We start from the raw sequence: 21,669 nt of genomic DNA, 5'->3' as shown, positions 1-21,669 counted from the left end.
TTTAAGACACTGTAGTTGAGAATTAAACTCTGTTTGTTTGGGCAGTATCTCATATTAGAGTCCTGCATGGGTCGAGTTTTACCAACCCGCACACGTCCGAACCCGTTAGGATGACTACTGAACCTGACCCGTCACCTGACCCCGCCTTTTTGGAGGGAAGCCCACACTGCCGGCAGGGCTTTAAGCTACAACAAGGGTGACCCCAGTGCCTGATTAATATAACATTTCTGATGTCCATAACAACACACACGCATAAAAGAAAAATCACCAACTACCCGCCCGCACTAAAAAAATATCCGCCCGACCCCCAACCCGTCTATTTTTATTTATGTATTTTTCACCCGCAAAAGAGCATTTTAGCGGGTGACCCGTCGGGGACCCGCGGGTACCCGACCCAGTGCAGGACTCTATCTCATATATTCATAAGTTATAAAAATGTGCCTGTTTTTCCACATTTCACTCTCTTTTAATGATTGTTTGTTGCAGTAATCTTTTTCACCTTGCTGCCCGTGATTAGAAAACATGTATAGATGAGGATCGATAACGTGAAAATCAACACTGAATGAATCGCACTCTGCAAAGTTTTTCTTTTGTGCAGAATCCTTTCAAACTGTCCCTGTTCAATTCCGGCCTGGTTCTTAGGTCGCAAATATCTTTAGGTCTCCAGCAACTAATACTTTACCTCTGTCACGGCTTCCCTCTAAGGTTTTATCTTTTCATTGGCTTTATTCTACACTTTTGAAACTATTCTCCACTAGTCGAGAGAAGGTCACTCTCCTCATGTTTTATCTCCTAAATGAGCAGTTCTCTCAATGTCACACAGCATAGAGAAGAACAGTTTCCCAAATGTCCCCCCATCTTATCCTCTCCATGTGTTACATGAATTTCTCAGGTCATGCAGGTCATTAAATCTTTTACTGCAGCCTCACGTAGCATCATCCCTGTGCATGTCCTGCTAACAATGCCATAATAGCAGCATTTAGCATTAAAGGACAGTGTGTCTCTCTATGTATTTGTCCAATGTCAAAAGCCCCCTCTGTGTGCTAATATTAAAAATTCAATTTCCCATTTAACACTTGATTGGAAAGGAGAATGTGCCCGAACTGGGTAGCATAAATTAGACATGGCAAGTGCTTGGGCAGTGTTATTGCTGAGTATTTGCTAATATCCTTTACTTTCCAGATCATTAAAGACGTCTCTGCAATGGGGTTTTTAATTCCATGCAAAGTAATAAGGTAATTGCTCCTCAGAGCAACAGCGCTGTTCACTCAAGTGACACCCATCACTTTTGTTACAACAACCCACTGAGCTGAGGTATGTTACTGATAAAGAGGCGCTACCTTGAGGCTATTTCTTGAATTTATCAAAGACAAAGGTGTTTCTATCTACACTGTTTAGAAGGCCATGCTAAAGTATTATGGTGTTTTTGCATTATTTCCATTATTGTTACAAAAGAAAATACAAGCTCTGAAAATAATGCAATCCAGAAATGAAACTGAGAAGGTTTTGAAACTAACTTTTATTTGAGCGGTCTTCGGTGGCGCACTGGTTGGCACACAAGACTCATCAATCTGACCTGTGGTCTTTTGCCACATGTCTCTCCCCCTCTCTCATGCCCCCTTTCTTGTCAGCCTACTGTCCAAAAAGACGAGCCACTAGTGCCGTAAAAAAAAAAAACTCAAAAAAAAAAAAGTTCCCTGAAGTTTTATTCTCAGAAGCTTTTTTTTTTTTCTGGTTTTTCTTTCTCATACTATGTCAAATAGCTAATTTTCACCTAGCTAGAGTCCCATCTTTCACCACGCAGAAGTCCTAAGCTGCCCTTTTTTTTGGGATATCATGTTTAGTCTGAAAGCACCTTAAGAAATATTTTTGGTGGATGGTAAAATATGAAAATCATTTTAAAATTTCTTTCTAACATTTAACAGGTTAAAGACAAATTCTTATCAAACCTATCATAGATGCTGTGACGCTGCTAGTTTGTTAATCCTGCCAGCAGACTCCGGGGATCCCATTCCCAGGGCAAAAAGAATGAGAACTCCCTTGAGCAAGTCCTGATCCTCAGGGTCTCCTCCTGGCTAGATATGCATGTAAAACCTTAAAAGAGGGATGCCGATGGGGGTATCCTGAACAGATGGCCAAGTAAACTCTATCATACTAATATGCAGAGCAGAAATGAAAAAGTTCTTTTCTTCTTGAAATAAGCGTATTTTCTTTTAACTGAACTGGTAATGATGGTTAGTTGCCAATGAAACAAAATGATTTATATTTTAATTAAAAAAAAACAACTCCATTATCTAATTCAGAATGCATATTATCTATCTTATCCTAATTTAAGGGCAATTTAGCTGCTTAAATTAACGGGAAATCATTGTTTTAGGAATTTTTAGACTTATTTTTAATGTCAGTATGTTCAGTGAGAATCTATAACTTTAGAAAAATCTGTAAGGATTTTGGCAAATTCCAGGTGCAATGTCAGAGGTATGGTGCCTAAATGATGGTTGCTTCTTCCAGTTTAGGAGATTCATAGAATAATGTAACTGATTAAAACTCTAAAACCTAAAACTTCAGAAATAAATGTATAAATCTTGGAAAGAAAGGACTGACCATGATCTTTCTCATAAACTAAAATTGGATTTTCTTGCCTAACCTACAAAGCCTGAGGAGTTTTACGGGTTGATTTCCATATAAATTGTTTAAACCACAGAGTTATTGGTCGGTATCTAAAGACAAGAAAACAGAATGAGGGGAGGAGATGCTGCTCTGCAGTGGTTGCATCATCAGTCTCCTCATTACATTCTAGCAACATTACTCCATTCCTTACTTACTTCTGTCAATCTAATCCAAGTCTGGTTATATTTACATTTTTTTATATAAAGCAGTATGGTATGCCTTGCAAAAATATAGTTTCAATAAATTTCAGCCCTAAAAACTTAAATCAGAAACTTTCCTGTTTCTTTCTGAGGTTTAATGCAACATATTTAATTAGATTGCTTTCAAAACTTGAGGGGAAGAGAAATATATACGGAATTTTTACTTTGTTTACTACGGAAGCGTATTTACGTAAGCCTATACGCTTCCGTAGTTTACCAATAGGAATGTGAAAACTGTGAAATATGTTTATATTGTGGCCGGTTTTAATCAGATAAACACTTAATGTGGAGGGCATTTAGTTCCATTTTTGTTGCAGAGCATTTTGTAAATCAAAATCCTCTAAAAAAAAAAAAATGTATAGAAAAACATTTGAAAAAACAAAATCTGAGAAAACAGCAAAGTTACTCTCAATAACCTTTTCTGGATTGCTTTTTTGTTGAAATGTGAAAAGAAAAAAAAAACAAGAATATATTTTCCTTAATAATAAATAAATTAACATAGCAGATTCTTTTTATCCTTTTTTAAGCTTCATTAGAGACCCCCTATAAATGCTTCAACTTCTCTGAAAAAAATATTTTGTTTTAAGTATATAAACATTGATACAATATTTATTGGTGTCTGTTGTTTTTTTTTTTGTTTTTTTTTTTTGTTTTCAGACTAAAAAACAAACTTCCTGAATGCATGACCCTGAACCCGAGAAAACGTGTTCACCTTTTACATGCAGTCAGAGCTGGGATGCATTTTAATTTGTTAGAAAGGCCCAAGCTGCCTAGACATAAATAACATTGAGATTTTAGGTTGGAAACTGTTCACAGATGCTCTCTTACTGGCAGGACTGATATTTTGCATAGAAAAATATGAGCTATTTTCAGTTTCTATATGTGCAAAGCAGGTGAAACCTCACAACACTTGCAGATGTGACTAATGCTATAGATTTACTCATGGGAGCTGGATACAGACGTGTACTTTTTCACTGAAAGAGGAAATTTCAAATGAAAAAATCTAATATAAAACATATATCACATCTGAAATAGACATGTGGTAAAGATGTGAATCATATGGAAAGCAAATCCATACGTGTGAGTTTGGAACATTTCATGTAAACGTGAATCACAGTTTTGGCTACATGTTGGAATCACATGTGAAAATGTGTATTACAGGTGATTGACATGGATGTGACACACTTTTATTTATTTAATCAGGACAGAGCGCATTAATGAACAATCTTATACTTCTGTACAGATTGTAAATGAGCCAGATTATAGCATAGTTGCTAATTTACATCTGTCATCCTTGTGCTTCAAATTTAACCCTTTATGGGGCACTTGGTGAAAAACCTTGAAAATCAAAAGCCAATAGTGTTATTACAATCCAGGACAAGACCTTTTTACCTTTGTAACATTCAAAAAATATGGATATTTAGATGGAAAATTGCCCGACAATATTAAGAAAAATAACAGAAGTGCTTCTATAAGAAATTCATGGAAAACACTCTGAGAGTGAATTAAACACAATTTTTGGTACAACATAACCAAAGACGCATTAATACTTATACTGGCACTTACATTTATTAGTTTATAAACCTAAATATATTTTTTAACTAGGCTTATTAACTTTTTAACTTTTCAGTTAGCTTTTTACCTTTTTTCTTTTTTTCCCCCCAACTTAATTTACAGTAGGCAATATATCATTCAAGGGCTCATCTAATTGGTCAGCCATGTAGCAGGATCTTTGCTGAGTGGCTGGATAGGGCTCTTGTTCTTCTAGATCTTACTGAGGGATTTTGGGACATTTGCATACCCCTTACACATCATTTGTAAGGGGTATGCAAGTGATCAAAAATGGTAACTTGCCCTATAAAGGGTTAAAGTACATGTCCAGTAATTGGGAAAACAACAGAGGGTGTGGTCCAACTAAAGGGGAATCACACTCCTAAACCTCCCTGGTAAGGGCTAAGCCAGGGTCAACGGTTCATAGGAGTTTGCCCCACAGGTCTACATGGGTCTACATGGACCTGGTGAAGTTATTGAACGGGGTCCCTAGTGTTCTCCTGTGGTGGGGCATACTAAGTCATCGCTCCAGTTCAGCACCTTTATGGACAGTGTCAGGTTTATTCAATGATGATTATAAAATTAATGTGTGCTTATGAATCATTTGTGCAAGGGGGATGCTGCACTGTGTCTTGTGATTCAGTCAGGAGACCATCCTGCCTTGTCATTCTGATGGAGCATCTTGTCTTTATGAACTGATCAATTGTTCTGTCAGAACAAATACTGTTTTGTAACCATGTGTGATGTTCTGTTAATAAAAGACAGCTGCAGGAGGGGATTTGGAGAAGGAAAGCTTGAAGTTGGGTAGGGCTTTTCCTTCAGTTCCTGCAGAAGCTGCTTGAAGCTCTTTCCTGTGCAGACTCAATTTCTATTTATTTGCAAATCTACATTTACTGAATAATAATAATAATAATAATGAATTTTATTTATCATGCACTTTACATTTGATTTCAAATCTCAAAGTGCTACAAAACAAGAATCCAACAGACAGCATGCAGCCAGGGGCTGGAGGGGGTTTGATCCGCTGTTCTGTCAGTTGAGCATACCCTGTCAGACCAGCATATCCATAATCGATACCCGTTTATCCCTTTAGTTTATCCCCATTTATCGCTTTAGTTTTGTATGAAAAATAGACTTTAAACTACTTCAACAGACATGTATCCCTTTAGTCATGTACAAAAAAATGATTTAATTACTTATTTTTTGAAAGATATGGTGATCTGACCTTAAATAGTTTTCTTGTACATGACTAAAGGGAATCAAGCCCATCTACGTAGTTTAAAGTATATTTTTTGTACAAAACTAAATGGATAAACGCAAATCTGATGTCTTGCGCAACAACTATAGGTATGATGCTCTGATGGGGTATGCTGATCTGACAGAACACCAGGGCCCAGCGCATCCCATCCCTTCTTTGTACATGGCTTCCTCCTGCCAAGACCTACGGCATGCTCTGGGGCAGGTCGCCTAGTGTGATGCGGCCGGGGTGAGAATCTCATCCTCCAAGTTTGAAGCCATGGTTCTGTACCAGAAAAAAAGTTAGTTTGTCCCCTTTAGGTTGGAGGAGTGCTCCTGTCTCAAATTGAGGAGTTCAAGTTCTGTATCTTGGAGTCCTGTTCACAAGTGATGGGAGAATGGATCAGTAGATAGAGAGATAGAGAGAGATTGTGGCTGTTGCTGTAATGCAGAGGTTGTATCTGTCTGTTATGGTGTAGAGAGATCTGAGCAAAAGCTCCCGATTTACCAGTCAGTCTAAGTTCCTACCCTCATTAATGGTTATGAAGTCTTGATCATGAACAAAAGTCTGGATACAAGCGGCTGAAAGGAGATTTCTCCTCAGGATGTCTGGACACTCCTTTAGAGAAAGGTTGAGGAGCTCTGTCATCCAGGCGAGGCTAAGAGTAGAGACATTTCTACTCCATATCCAGAGGAGTCAGCTGAGCTGGCTTGGACATTCAAATCATTTCAGTTCAGTTTATTTATATAGCGCCAATTCACAACACATGCTATCTCAAGGCACTTTCCAGCTCACCAGATCATCCAGTCAAATTGATTCAGTTTTCTATCTGAGGAAAACCAGTTGATTGCATCGACTCATTGACTCTTCAGCAATCCCTCACACTAAGCATGCTTGTAGCGACAGTGGAGAGGAAAAACTCCCTTTTAACAGGAAGAAACCTCCAGCAGAACCAGGCTCAGTGTGAGCGGCCATCTGCCGAGGCCGACTGGGGTTCAAGGAGACAGAAGCAGACATAGAAAAAGAAGCATAGATACAAAAGGCAACTGTAAAAGGCGGCCCCGTCCAGGAAACACACAGCCAGGCAGACGAGCTCCGAGCCAGCTCCCATGTCAGAGGATGAACAGAGCACATCCAGTTAGTCACAGTCAGAGAAACAGGACTACACTGGAAAACAGGCCGATCTCCAACATCTATAAACCAAGGTGTTGATAGGGGCAGCAAAGCGGATTTGCTGACATCTTTTTCTAATGCCCTCTGGATGCCTTCCTTGGGATGGCCCAAGAAATACTGGAGGAACTATAGTATATTTCTCAGTTCGCCCTTGAATGCCTCTGTCTTCTCTAGCAGAGCTAGAAGGGATGACTGGGGAAAGGGAGGTCTGGGAGTCTCTGCTGAGACTCCAACCCACGACCGTTTAAAGGGGAACATGTCAATCACACGGCCTTTTAACTTGAAATGTTTCACATCTGATGTTCACATCTGGTTGAAAATATATGGGAATTACACGTGTAACACATCTGATCTGATCTTGATTTTCAAATGTGAAATTAAAATATTTCTCTGCAAGGGTATAAATCCAACTGGTTAACTGATTGACATTGCTGATTGCTGTCTGTGCATATTTTGTAAAATTATTCCATTATGGACATGTTTAAAAATGTATACTCAAACAACATCATAAGAAAAAAAATACATAACATAGAGAGACAGAAAGTGAATAATGCTAAAACAGTATCACACAGCACCATCTAAGGATATTCACATGGGAAAAAAACAACTATTAATATGTGGTGCTCATGTAAGAAAAATGCATGACACGTTTCACATGTGTTCAGATGTTGAATCGCACATGGAATACAATAACAACATGCTCGATCATATATGAAAAATGTAAACCACATGTGGAAGATGGCAATAACATCGGAAATTATGGGATTTTTTTGGAATTTGAGGAACCATATAATCTTTCTTCTGTTGAAAAATTAGGTACTCCTAATTGTTCATCCGCTCCAGCTAAACCTAATTAAACTTAAACCAGAAATCTTTTTGTAGAAGTAGTATGACGGCCGTATTTCCAGGTGGCTTCTATCAGCCTTCTGTAAAACGTCCTGCCTTTTGTTCTCCATTAATAAGTGCTTCTTTTTCTTTCCTATTTTGTCCAACCACCACCTGCTTCAAAAAGTTGGTAAGTGCAAAGGTGGCAAAGAGTGGCAGATGATGTCTTCTCCTCTTTCCACATAGTCTTGTTACAGCATCACTCTCCCCTGACTTTGCTTGCAGTTAATAAGATCCTAATTTCCTTGGTGTGTTTCCTGCTCGAGCTTGCATCAGTGTCGACATCCCTATCCCTAGACTTTTCCCCCCTCAGAGTGCCCTCATGCCCCTCATCTGTCTCCTGCTAACCTCCTACGTGACATCCTTTTGTTAAAACACATTTTGTCCAACCGTCAACTCTCATCTGTACCGCTCAGCCTCCAATACTCTGTCCAAGTCATCTCCTAATATGAGAACAGGCGGCCTGCAAACAGACTCAGTTCTGGATGGTGGCACTTAAAAAAAAAGGTTCCGCGGTGGGACAAAACAACACTGCCAAGTCCTTCTGGCACACAGTAGTCTCTGACGGGAGGAAGCCAGGAGATGAAAGTAGCCACGTCTCCTGAGACGGGTTATCACACTGTCTCAGGTTCTCTAAGGGGTGGGGGGGTGGCATTGAGGATGCCCTCGCTAAACCAAGACGGGAGAAAAAAGATCAAAATCGAAGAAATTGTGAATAAAACATGAGCAGAGTAAAAATGTTGTGTCAAGCAAAAAGAGAAATTGCAAGAGCGGAAGATAATGGATTTTTAAAGCCCTTTTCAGTAAATAAAGATAAGGTTTCAAAACTGTATAGAATTATCAATATTTTTAAACAACACCTAGACAAGTTAGTAATTGTGCCTGTAGATTGGCTCTCCCAATTTACATTTTGTTATTTGAGTTTATAAGTGGTGTTTGTTCCTCACATCTCAGTTTTTAAGGTCATAATAATATGTAATGTTATCTCTAGTAGTCCAATACAAGCATGACTCCTGCTGAGTAGATCAATTTCTGCCTACCACGAAAAGAAACTGGGGCAAGAAGAGGCAAGGTTAGAACATAGGACTCAGAATTCAGACGAGACAGACAGAGATATTTTCAAAAGAACATTTATTAACATAAGGTGCGGCTGCTCGTCTGCTGCGGCGGACTCACTGGACATTCTGCAGGAATAGAGGCTCAGGTCAGTGACTTCAAAACTCAAACGATGGATAATAATGAGCATGAAAGCCTCCAACCTGGCAAAGTTCAGTCTGTGCCCAGAAGAAGGAGTGTCGTCCAGAGAAGCGGAACTCCGTTGCTTTTTACTGAGCTGGCACAAAAGATCCAGGACAGAAGAGAAACAGCGTCCTTCAGCAGTCAGAAGATGTTGTCAGAACACAGGTCATGGGTCAGCACCAGGTGGAATCCAGGGAACAGTCCAGAGAGAGCAGAAAAGGCAAACATAGCAAACAGGGGCGGTCAAGAAACGAAAATGTCCGTAGGCCAATAACAGATCAGGAACCGGCAGAACTAAAAAAAGGGAACACTAGAGTTAGTCTCGCTGGGAAGCTTGAATAATTTGGCACCAAAGGCTGGTGCCAGACGCTTAAATAGCACCAGGAACTGCTGGATGTGATGAGCGCTAATGAGCAATGAGCAGAGTAGAGCAAAAAGAGAAAAAAAAAAAGTTATTCAAAATGTGCCACAATCATTACAGGATGGTCCTGATTGGTTGCCAGGGCTCCCCAATTTTGAGACGCCTAAAGAGTTCTGCCACACCCTGAGGGGAGTGTGACATGAGGAAAATAATAATAATAATAATATTTGATCTCACATTTGAGAAATGTACCTCTGCATTTAAACCACTCCCTTGGGGAGCAGTGGGCTATCATCGTTGGGCGTTTTTTTAACAACTGACCACATCTGGGGGTTTTGCATCTGAAGCAGATTCATTTCTCCTACTAATGGGGTCTATGCATAGCTCCACTACTTCCTGAACTTGATCCAGCTCCTTTGTTTCCTGTCTTTGATTACTGGACAAGCCGATTAATCCAGGTGTGTCTGCCTGGTTACTGAGTTCAGATTAGTCAGAACACTTAGATTTAAAAAGTAAAAATAAGATTTATGTTTCACAAACTTATTAAAAGTTGATTTCTAGATGGGATACTGGGGTTATCTGGTATAATCTCATCATACATACTATTATCATTATCTCTTCCATTCTTTTCATGTTTCTTCACGTTCTCCCTGAGCATGCGTGGGTTCTCTCCGGGTACTCCTGCTTCCTCCCACAGTCCAAACACATGTCTGTTAGATTAATTGGCTTCTCTAAATTCTCCCTAGGTATGAGTGTGTGCGTAAATGGTTGTTTGTCCTGTTTGTCTCTGTGTTGTCCTGCGAGGGACTGCAGACCTGTCCAGGGTGTAACCCCGCCTCTCACCCATTGAGAGCTGGAGATAGACACCAGCACCCCTCACAACCCCAGCTAGGATGAAGCGTGACAGAAAATGGAACGATTATTATTGTTGTTTTTATTATATATGAAATACTAAAAATGCTAATTACGAAAATATTTGGGCCTTCAAGCAAAAACAACGTAATAAATTAACATTAAACAGGTTATCTCTTCCTCCATCATTGCTATGCAGATCTTGTCTGGTTTAATTTTCTTGTTACTGCCTCAAACTGAGAGGTAGAAATGCACACCTAATAACTCACAACCTGAAAATACAAACTAATCAGTTCTTAAGCATCTTTAGACAAACACTTGGACAATCACCATACAAGATTAGCGCCTTACAAGGAGTTTTCAATCATTCTGTTGCATTTTGTCTGAGTGTCTTTGACTCATGCTAGCTGCAACCTGTGGTCTTGTCTTACTTTTTGTTGATTATCTTGGTTTATGTTTCAGTTTTCATTTTCACACACAGTAAACCGCAACATATTGAAGACCTTTTTTTAACCTGGGTACAAAAAAATCATTTAGCACAAATATCAGCCCAAATAAAATGAATTAGAAATAGTTCCCATAACACAGGGCAGCTACCATCAGTTGTGTCCGGTTGTGACAACGAACTTCTGCTGCTTCTCTTTCTTCTGCTTTAAAGTGGTGTGCTCTGTTCCTTATCTTTATGTTAATAGTGGCGCAACCAGCTCTTTCTAATGTAATAACAGTCTACGCTGTTATTGATAAACATGGTTAAATCAGAGACATTACCGAGGACAGCAGCTTTAGCCACGGACAGGTGATCCAAAACGAGAATTGTCCCCAGAAGTTTGAGCCATCTGGTCTTCGTATTCTGCCATGACATTAAAAAATCTCCACTGTTAGTTCTGTCTTCTGACCTCCTTCCTCTATTTCTCATATATTTGTAAAACCTTTTTGTGACTCTCTGCCATTTTCAAAGTATATGGTGAACAGAATGAACTGAATGAAGTAACAACAAATGACTAAAACCGAAGCTAACTAGATACACAAACACGACTAATACACATGATTGGAAAGACAATAATTATTGGTGTTAGGTGAGCAGATTACAAAGATTGCCATGTGGTTCAACGAATAGATAAGATGATCCCCACAGAACCCAAAGCTTAGACATTGTGTTTTTTTTTTTTGGTTATTACAGTGAGATAAGTGTAAAATGACCCAGAACTGTCTCTTTTGTTTTTGTCTACCCCTCAATGCATATTGTTCTCTGCCTCCCCACCCTTCTGAATATTGTCCATCTCCACCACGGGAATGATAGAAAGACATACACTTGGCTAGCAGAAATGTTATGCTTTGCCCTGCATAAATGCCAGGAATGAGGGCCGCGCCATTAAATATAGCCCCAGATATGAGGGGTATACAGTATGAAAAAAACTCACTACTCAGTGGTGCAGCGCTGTCTCGCAGCAAGAAGGTTCTTCCATTCCTGGCCCGGGGTCTTTCTGCATGAAGGCTGCATGTTCTCCCTTAGCATGCGTGGGTTCTCTCTGGGTACTCTGGTTTCCTTCCACAGTCCAAAAACATGACTGTTAGGTTAAATGGCATCTCTAAATTGTCCTTAGGTGTGAGTGTGTGAGTGTGTGTATGAATGGTTGTTTGTCCTATTTGTCTCTGCGTTGTCCTGTGATGGACTGGCGACCTGTCCAGCTTGTACCCTGCCTCTTACCCGTAGACAGCTGGAGATAGGCACCAGCAGGAAAGGAAAGGAAAAGGAAGGAAATTGGATGGATGAAAAAAAAAAAAAGGTTTTGTCAAATATTGAGATATTTTATCAGATATTTTCATTGATTCAAATTACTAATATCACAATATTTCATGAGATACGAGCCACTAAAAGGCAGTGCACTCATTAGGAGCCTTTTAGTCAGCTGTTCTGGACCAGCTGCATTAGAGCAATGACATCTCTAGAGGTTTTTCAGAGATAAAATATTATAAAAATTGCTATATATTATCTTTGTTAATGTATCAGGATATATCATGATAAATCATATCGTGATACTAATGGTGTTGCCGAATTCTTCCAAATTCCCACCCCTTCTGGATATCATTTAGGACTTAACAATTTTCCTTTCATCTTTCTCTTTATTTAAACATGAATCACTTACTGAGATAAAAATAGTAAAAATGAGAAGGGTCCTGGCTTCCACAGCAGCAAAGAAAGATTTAACACATTGAAAAGGCTTTAAACTTCTCAGCACTGGAGCAAGTGTATTGCTTGTAATGCTTTTTGTAGACACTGAGTATTTTATTGCTGTTTTGTTCATAAAACTTTGAAAGCTTAGCCTTTTTTATGTAGAAGCAAGCCCTAATAAGGTCTGCAGTTAATGTTTCTAAACTCTTGCATAAAATCTGACAGATCATTGCCGCAGAAAAGGCGACATCCGACACACTGATCTGCGTTTAGCTCAGAAAAAACCTGGCGAGGCTGAACATAACTTGTCACTGTAGTCATCTGAGAGGTTGAATGAGAGATCATAGGTTTAGTCGGTTTTCCTTGAATCCATCAAAAAGCGACACAAGCTTGTGATGTCATCCTCATATGCACTATGTCAAAGCTTTTTTTTTATAGTGCAAAGAAAATGAGTTCAATCTCCTGTCATTGTCAGCAGCTTTGTGTTGTTAAAACTGTATTGCTTCTTATTTTTACAGCTCACTGAAGAACTTATATTGGATAAAAAGTATTCAACAGCAGACAAAGATAAGACCTCTGCCTCATATTCTCTTTGATTAGTGCTTTCCTCTCTCCTTCACCTTTCCTTAAGATCTTGCCTTTACTGTTTTCATCATCTCACAGGACCCTGCTGCAATCATTGTCTCACCCCCATTGGAAAAATATATTCAGCCCCTTGGAATCAAAAGTCTCAGAGGCAAGACAGTCTGGTTTTATGATGCAGAGAGAAAGAGAGAGTCAGGATCAGCCTGTTCCCTTTTGAAGTTCATACACCATTTCACTCCCTGGAGACCAGGAGAAGGAGTTGGAGGCTTAAATCTACAGGCAAATTTAGTTCAAACTATGTTTGAGATTTCATTACATGCTTTGCAGGTCTCTGTGCATGGCAGCAGCAACATTAAAGTAATCGTGCAAGCTCAGTTCTGAACAAAAGGCTGTGTGTTAGATTGGGCGGAATGCTTGAATCTAGAAAATAAAGAAGCATTAAATGTGATATTGTTTAAAGCTTCATGCTTTCATAACAGCTGAGTTAAGGAAAGTGCAACATAAGCTCTATTGAGTTCTCAGTGCTTTGCCTTACAATTGCCATCGTGCTTGCACATTTTTGTTTTTTTTTTATAACACAATAAAAAAGCTTGACGAGTGAGGATATCCTGTATGAAATGAAATGTCCACGGGCGAAGGCTGATGCACCCCTGAGTGTCGGAGGCGATGCTCTGCAGTGGTTCCTGACCTGCAGAAAATTAGCCAATCAATACAGCAGGAGACATTTATTCATATAATGTCACGAGGAAGCAAGGCCTAAAAGAACGTGTGGGTGTTTGGAGGGAGAGAAAAGCGGTCGATAAAAAAGCAATGACTTCAAACTAGTGTATCAAGCTAGATATTCAGCACATATAGACAGTGGACACAGACATTTGTACAATCTAAGGCATGTCACAGAGTTTTACAGTGGAGATGTGACTCATGGGGGTGATGTGAACTTGAGTCATGGATGTGAGCCAGGAGATTACTTGTGTGTACGATACAGTATCTCTGTTCTTTTTTTCCTTCATTATATAGCAGGTAAAAGTGTATGAAACACTGGGCTTTACCCGACTTACAGAGAACTCTTAACACATATGAAATTCATTCCGAATAACTTCCTTTTAAAATATAAGAAATGTATTAACAAAATAAAATGTAACTCCAAATCAAACATCAATTAAATCAATCAAATCAGCTAAAACCTTTGACTGCAGTAACTAAACCGAAAATAAACTAAGCTACTATGTAAACATATAAAGCTATCTGGAAAGGTTTAAAATTAGGTTATATTAGTTTTTAACTCATTTAGAGCAATTGAAATGTGTTCAAACCAATTCAAAATGCAACTCCAAGAGGTAAATAAAGCTTTATCTGTTCAAATATCATTTTATTAAATTATATTATTAGCTTGAATCAAAAATGAATACGCTTTTAGACCAGGGGCGCTCACACTTTTCCAACATGTGAGCTACTAATGAAAAAACAAGTCAAAATGATCTACCTACCCACTACAAAAATGCAAAACATAATACTATTTTCAAATTTATTAAGGATTCTTTGTATGTACAATGTAGATTGATGTTTCTTGCATAACTGAATAAGCCAATATTGTAGAACACACATAATAAATTATAATTTACAGTTTTTACTAATTACCTGAGTTACTTTGATGACTTTCACTGAATTGAATCAGCCAGGGACGCATAGTCATGACAGTAACTGCTGACAGCCAGCCTTAAGCACATTTCCAAATGTTCATCCATGTTTTTAACGATGGCGTGACTCACCTGGAACGATGCTTCGGTGGCGGCTTTTGCTTTTGAAGTTTGTTGAGTGAAAAACGGCTGCTGTCTGGACAACTGGGATTTTAATTCCTCCACCTTTCTCTTTCTCAGCTGGCTTTTTCGGCGGAAAGTCGATGTCGTATTTTCCATCAACAGTCCGAAAATGGCAGATGAGGCAAACGCTCTTTGAAAATGACATTGGGAAAAAAAAGTCCACCTCCCATAAAGTGATATGTTTTTGCCTTTTTACTCAGTCCAGCTTTCTCACTCATTTTGGTCAGCATATGTTTTACCAAGGGCTTAAAATCTGAGGCAATTTTCTAACTAGCTTGTACGTTTTGCTTTGCTAGCGCCGTCGTTTCTGCATTTAGCTGTCATCTAAATCTTTGCTCTGTATGTCAATCAAGTATTGGGATGTTTGATAGGCTGACAATTATTTTTATAACACTGCGATCGGCCAGTACTGCCTTCGCGATCAACCAGTAGATCGCGATCGACGTAATGAGCACTCCTGTTTTAGACAGTTGAATATTATCTTTCTGTGATTGTTCCTGAGGTAATAGTTAATGTAAGCTTCTTAAGCTGCGTCTGATGAAACAATGGTAGTAGCTAGCAGAGATGACAGGATTCAATTTCAGAGGAAGCTTTGGTCATATTTAGAGATGAAATGTAATAAGAAGCACAAATTATAATGTTATACTGGTGTTTAAAACCCTACTTAAAATAAAGTCTATTTCACCTTTATAAACAACAGCTCAGTTGTGTTGGCCCATTCAGTTACCATAAGCTTCTAGTTGGCTTGCTTACACAACAATAAATACTGGAAGTAATGAAAAAAACAAAAATACAAATTGTTTAGCTCAAAACTCTTTCCCTCTTTGCCTGACCTTTAATGTCTTTTGACTTTGGTTTTGGGAAACTGAGGCATCTTCAAAGTTCAGAAAGCTCATGCTGGAGGGGTCTGTATTCAATGGCCTGTTGGTCTGTTGTAGTCTCCTTGTTCTGAATCATAGTCTGGGACTTTGTAGTTATTCCTGGAGACTTAGAGAGATTGCTGTACTCTGTTATGTAGCAATCTGGTTCTGATAGGGGCTTCAGGACTAATTAACTTGAGCAGTGGTTGAGAAATGAAATCCATTTAGCCATGTTGTATAAGTCCTTCCTGATGTGGGTCTACTCTCTGTGCAAATTCATAAGTAAAGAGGATGGGAAATCTGTGAGCAGAGCTTTTTATCCCCGTCACAGTGGGGGGGGGCAGCATCACATATTGCTGGATGATGGTTTCTGGGAGCGTTTAGGAGAGGGATGGGGCAGCAATAAAACTGCATCTTCAGCAATCAATGTTCCAACAAAAGTAGCGTGGGCATTGTTCCCCAATGTCCAAAAAATAATATCATGGCTTTTGGTATAACAGACCTTAAGTGCTTTACTATTTAAGTGTTGCTTTCGTTACTTGAAGGTAAATTATTCTTAGGGCACGGCTATAAAACATAGAGACTAAATTGCTCCCTACCAAACTGACCACTCACCCCGAAAAAAAATCCAAAATGGGACCTTTTTGTTGCTAAAAAAAAAGCTAAATCTCATCTGCACAAATCCCATGGTTTGAGGTAAACTCCCAATTCAGTTTTCCAGACAGAAAATGTTTAGGTTTGTGATGGCACATATATAGAAGTTGTCAGGAGAAAACAAGCAAAAGCATTCCAATTGATTGATGATATTTTCTACATTGCTCTGACATCTAATGTTTTTGTTGTTCCTGCTTGCCTTAAAGATAAATTAACCTCATTTTATTTGATTCTATTTTGTGCCTTTCTGTTTTTTGTGAAAATCTCAGCCAGCAGTACAATGGTCATTCCCCGATCAATGGCCACAGGACTAAACTGGTTGCTGCAACACAAAAACTTGATCAAACACAGATCATGAAAATGGCAGAATCAATTATTTCAAGGCTGTTAATGAAAAGAAGAGTGGCTTTAATCATCACTGTTTGTTTTTGAGGGTTTTTTGAAATAGTAGAAATGTGCTTTTGTAAATTTTTATTTCTTTTTGTATTATTATTTATAAAGATGTGAGATGGCACTTTTTATTTCCAATTAGTTGCATAATATTCTGCACACATACACAGATATTCTTTTAAGAAGTCTAAATCTCACATCTTTTTTCTTAAATGTTCAGGTTTGAGGTTTACTAACATTTAGAATTGACCAAAAGCACTACAGTGTTCAAAAATAAAATGAAACCTCAAAACTACAGCTTGGCTAGTGTACTTCCAACTTTCAACCTCACTTATCTCATCAATTTCTCAGTCTTTTAATTATACTTTTTTCTCTCACCACTGCAGTATCCGTTGGTAGCTGATAAATAACACGGATCAGCTGGCTTATTTCAATAAATAATTGCATTCATGCAATGCTTTGCAGGGTACATTTATGGTTGTATTTGGTTAATTAGAGGAACTTGAAGCTTTGTGCAAAGGTGTGATTTATCAAGAAATGTTGATTTTGAAATTGTGCATGTGCATGGTTTGATAAATATGAAACATCTTGTGCATACCCCATTCTCAGGCTGATGTCCAATGGTTACAAGAGCTTCTTGCTTATAAAGTCAATCCAAGAGATTAAAGATTCTGGTGGAGGTGGAGGGGTAAGGTGTCCACAGTAAATAAAACAATACTATGTTCGATTTTTCTATTTTTTGCATTGTATGATTGTATATATATTAATATCCAAGGTAAAAATGTCACAATCATGCTATATAAAAGCTGCAACTATCCAGTTTGAGGCTCTCCTCTTTGAAACACATTACCCTCCATGAGCACTGTCTACCTTTAAAATACAATTCAATCACTTTGATATTAACTTGTAGTAACAACATGCTACATCAACATGTTTGTCATCTTTGCTTAAAGTACAGTATTTTCACGACCATAAGGCGCACCGTACTAAAAGGCGCAGTCTCAGTTATGTGTGCCATTTCTGTATTTAACACACACATAAGGCGCACCGGACTATAGGGCGCGTTTTTTATATACAGGTACATGTCCTCTACTACCTTTAAATAGCTCTACTGCGTATTTAAAAATACAGCGGGGGCAAAACTGAGTATGACTGTGCTTTATTCATGTATTTATTACAAAGTATTAATCAAACCTGGGAGCTGGCCGTGAGACAGACACATCGCAGATGACACAGCGCTGTGATCACTCCTAAATTGACTTAAAATCCTGAAACCTGCCGACGGAATATGTTCGCTTTTATTACCGGTATCCTGGTGCCTGCAGTTTAAATTATTTAGATGAAAAACACCTGCCAGCCACCGCGGTGAGGCTGCTGTTGAAGGGATTTCTACTGTCGGTGCACCGCTGGTATGTGGGGGTCTGAGCGCCTCCGACAGAAATAGATAATCTGGATGAACTGACTGCAATTATGAAGTTTTCAGGTGGCCTTTCTCACTTAAAAACATATTAAAACTACTTTATTCCCACTGATCACAGCAAATATAGCTGCAAGATTTAGATTATTTAGATGAAAAAACACCTGCCAGCCACCGCGGTGAAGAGGAGGAGACCCGCCCAGAGGCTGCTGTTGAATTAAGTGTTCAGGTAGAAAAATAGAGTGAGAGCAAAACTGAGTATGATTGTGCTTTATTCACGTATTTATTACAAAGTATTAATCAAACCCATCCAAGTCATCATCCTCTGTTTCTGAATTAAACAGCTGCGCTAAATCAGACATGCCAGTTTCCCCTTCTTCGCTGTCAGAGTCACTTTCCGTGCAGCGCAGCTCCTCAGAAATAATGCCGGCTTTTGCGAAAGCTTGAACAACAGAGCCAGCAGACACATTAGTCCAAGCATCAACAATCCATCCGCAAACGGTGGCGTAACTTGCCCGGCGCTGCCTTCCACTTATCGTGAAACTGTGGTCTCCGTCTGTCATCCATCGCTCCCACGCCGCTCGCAGCCTTACTTTGAACGGCCGCTTCACACCGATGTCGAGCGGTTGAAGTTCCTTTGTCAGACCCCCGGGATAACGGCGAGCACAGCGTTCATTTGATTCACCTTTTTTTCCCCACATCGGCTGTGAGATGGGCACGCAGCGATGGTGATGCGTGGAAAAAACCACCTGTTCTCCTCACATACACCTGCCTCAGCCACGCTTTCATCATCTCCTCATCCATCCAGCCTTTTTCATTTGCGTTAATATCATATGTCATCAGAGTGCTGTGTCTGTCTCGCTGTCAGCTCCCAGATCTGCTTCTCTGATTGGTTGATGCGGCGCGTCCAGCAGCAAAACTTCAATTTTTCCATCTCGAGCAGCAGCAGCGCGTTGGCGGTGCGTCAGATGCTTAAACGCTCCCGACGCGCTGCGCCTGCTGCTCAAAACGCGCTGCGGGACCTTTTGCTGCGCCTATACGCGCGTCAACCATTGACTTTGCATGTAAACTCGCTGCTTCTGCTGCACCTGCTGGGTCCGGTTCACACCGATGTCCAGCGGTTGAACAGCGAGCACAGCGTTAATTTGTTTCCCCATGTTTTTCACATCAGCTGTGAGATGGGCACGCATGGAGTTACATATTAACAGCGATGGTGATGAGTGGAAAAAAAACACCTGGTCTCCTTACATTCAGCCACTCTTTCATCATCTCCTCAATGAGGTGGTCTCAAAAGACACAGTTACAACACACATAGGGCGCACCGCACCAAAGGGCGCACCGCACATTTTGAGGGAAAAATAATTCTGGTAGGGTTCCTGCTGTGCTTATTCAGCTGTGTGTTTACGGATGGCCTGAGGTCTAGAGTTTTGCATCTTGCATGGCTACCTCTGCATTCTGACATTGCCACCCTGTGCAGGGAATTGGAGAGAAGAGTCCCAGGAGACATTCACACCCTCTGAGAGATGAGAGAAGCTGTTTCTCCGTTCCAAAGAACTTTTTGTTCTGATTTAGATTGTCGAGGCATATAAACCAGTCTGTATGCAGGCTGTGTGTTTTATTAGGGTGAACTTCCACTTACAAACTGAACTTCTCTGAACTTTATGAGGTTTTACAATGCTTAAAGTTGGGAGAAAACTAACCTGGCAATGCAGACCGACAATGTGTAGCACTGAGGTTTAGCTCTAAACATTATTATGCTAGGATTGCTCTGATCAAATCTTTCCAGGGAAAAGGAGCAACATCCAGCAGAACCTTCCTGACTGAGCCAAGTTAGATCAAATGCCACCTATGAAACTTTGGTTTTGGCTAATTATGGTAACAAATGGCAGCAGAAGCCATGAGAAACTCCAACAACATACACGTTTTCCACTCTTGCTGTTAATACTGCAGTGTAACTGGTCAACCCACATTGGGTCGACCTCGAATTGTTGGAGCAGGAGTGGTTCAAGATGGATTCTCATTAACAGCATTCGTGAAAACTCTGATATTCCAAGAATTCAGTTTAAAGGCAAGGTGAGAGAACTGTGGTGGGATTAGATTAAAATCATAAATCGAATTCATGACAGGGTTTGTAATTAGTTATCTGCAATTCTTTGCATTTTAATTGAAAACCTTATATCTGACAAATAAAAAAGCTCTTCATTCCAAAATCCAATTTTGCACCTTTGGTTAGGAATTACAATAGTAGAAAGTTATGATTATGTTTTCAGAAACACCTCATCTTTTGTGAAACTTCTTTTAAAAACTACTTCTCTAACAGTTCAAGTTTGATTATGTATACAGTGAAACCTCGTTTATCGCGGGGGTTACGTTCCAAAAAGAACCCGCGATAGGTGAAATCCGTGACGTAGAAACCTTTATTTTTTTACAGTTATTATGCAATCAAATACTCCATACAACATTGAAATCAAGGAACAAAAACTTTTTACAGGCCCAAGCATTTGTTTAACAAATAAAAGTACGGTAGGCTATAAATATTGTTGTTGTCTGTTTTTTTTTTTTTTACAAATAACTACTGTACTGTACTGTAAAATAATATAGTTCTAAATAAATAAGTAATAATTTTAATCAGCAATACAAAATGAAGGGTTAATATTGCGGGGATCAGCACCGCCCCACCGTGACGGATTGGAACGGGAGAAAATAAAAAATTATTATGAAAAAAAATACAAAGTACAGTAGGACAAATAGTGACTGACGTGTACAGTACAGTATTTCACTGCTGTTTGACGGAGCCGCTGCATCCTGATTGCTCTGTGGCGTTTTTTTCTTATAAAGCCTGCGGTGCAGGTGTTCTTTTTGGAGAGAAGAACATAGTTATCGGTAGTTCTTGTCGCTCTTTTTTCTTCTGGGCCAAAAGATCCTTATAAACCGACATGCCACCATTAATATGTTTGACAATAAAGTTTAAAAATGCATGATGCAAATTCGTGAAGCAGCGAGACCGTGAAAAGTGAACCGCGTTATTGCGAGGGTTCACTGTATGTATATATATATATATATATATGGTGGAAGGTTTTATCAGAAACATCAAAGCAGAAACCATTGATTGTATTTTGATTAATTAATTAATTAATTAATTTTTTTATGTCATTACACTGTCAGAAGTACAGAGCAATGAAATGAGCTCTCTGCCTTTAACCCATTTCCTTGGGGATTAGTGGGCTGCCATTGTGGGGCGCCCAGGGAGCAGTGTAGGGTTAAGGGTCTTGTTCAGAGAACCAGAGTGGCAGTCTTTGGGAGTGGGGCTTGAACTCAGAACCTCTGGATTCCAAGCTCTATTCCCTAACCACTAGGCTGCCACTCCCCTAAAATCAGATGAAAAGAGTCCATGGTTCAGATGTTTTGTATTTACAGCCTCTTATTCCCCTACCAACATAAAACTAACCAAATCATCATTAGTATTTTATTTTAAGGATTTGTGTTGTACTTAATTAAGCAGCCAACATTAACATCTCACTACCAAGATTGAATTTAAATAGAAGGGTCCTTATACATTTAGTCTCTCTAAACATTAAATGCTCTTACGTTGAGTGATTTAT

The 21,669-nt window shown here is 39.3% G+C and overlaps 1 protein-coding gene across 2 annotated transcripts in view; it reads left to right on the top strand.

The window, feature by feature from the left end:
* The window catches only part of LOC119777761 (pro-neuregulin-3, membrane-bound isoform), a 625,184-nt gene that overhangs the window by 482,312 nt on the left and 121,203 nt on the right, over positions 1-21,669 (top strand). The window contains exon 4 of one of the 2 annotated variants that reach the window (XM_038276767.1): positions 7,844-7,846. The exons of the other annotated variant lie outside the window; for it this stretch is intronic. Within the exon in view, the coding sequence (XP_038132695.1) occupies positions 7,844-7,846 (3 nt within the window). The remainder of the gene's footprint in view (positions 1-7,843; positions 7,847-21,669) is intronic. 2 annotated transcript variants of the gene reach the window in all.

This window comes from Cyprinodon tularosa, unplaced genomic scaffold, assembly GCF_016077235.1.
Source record: "Cyprinodon tularosa strain WSP-4 unplaced genomic scaffold, ASM1607723v1 ctg127, whole genome shotgun sequence".
Taxonomy (NCBI): Eukaryota; Metazoa; Chordata; class Actinopteri; order Cyprinodontiformes; family Cyprinodontidae; genus Cyprinodon; species Cyprinodon tularosa.
This window is presented reverse-complemented; position numbering and strand designations above follow the sequence as displayed.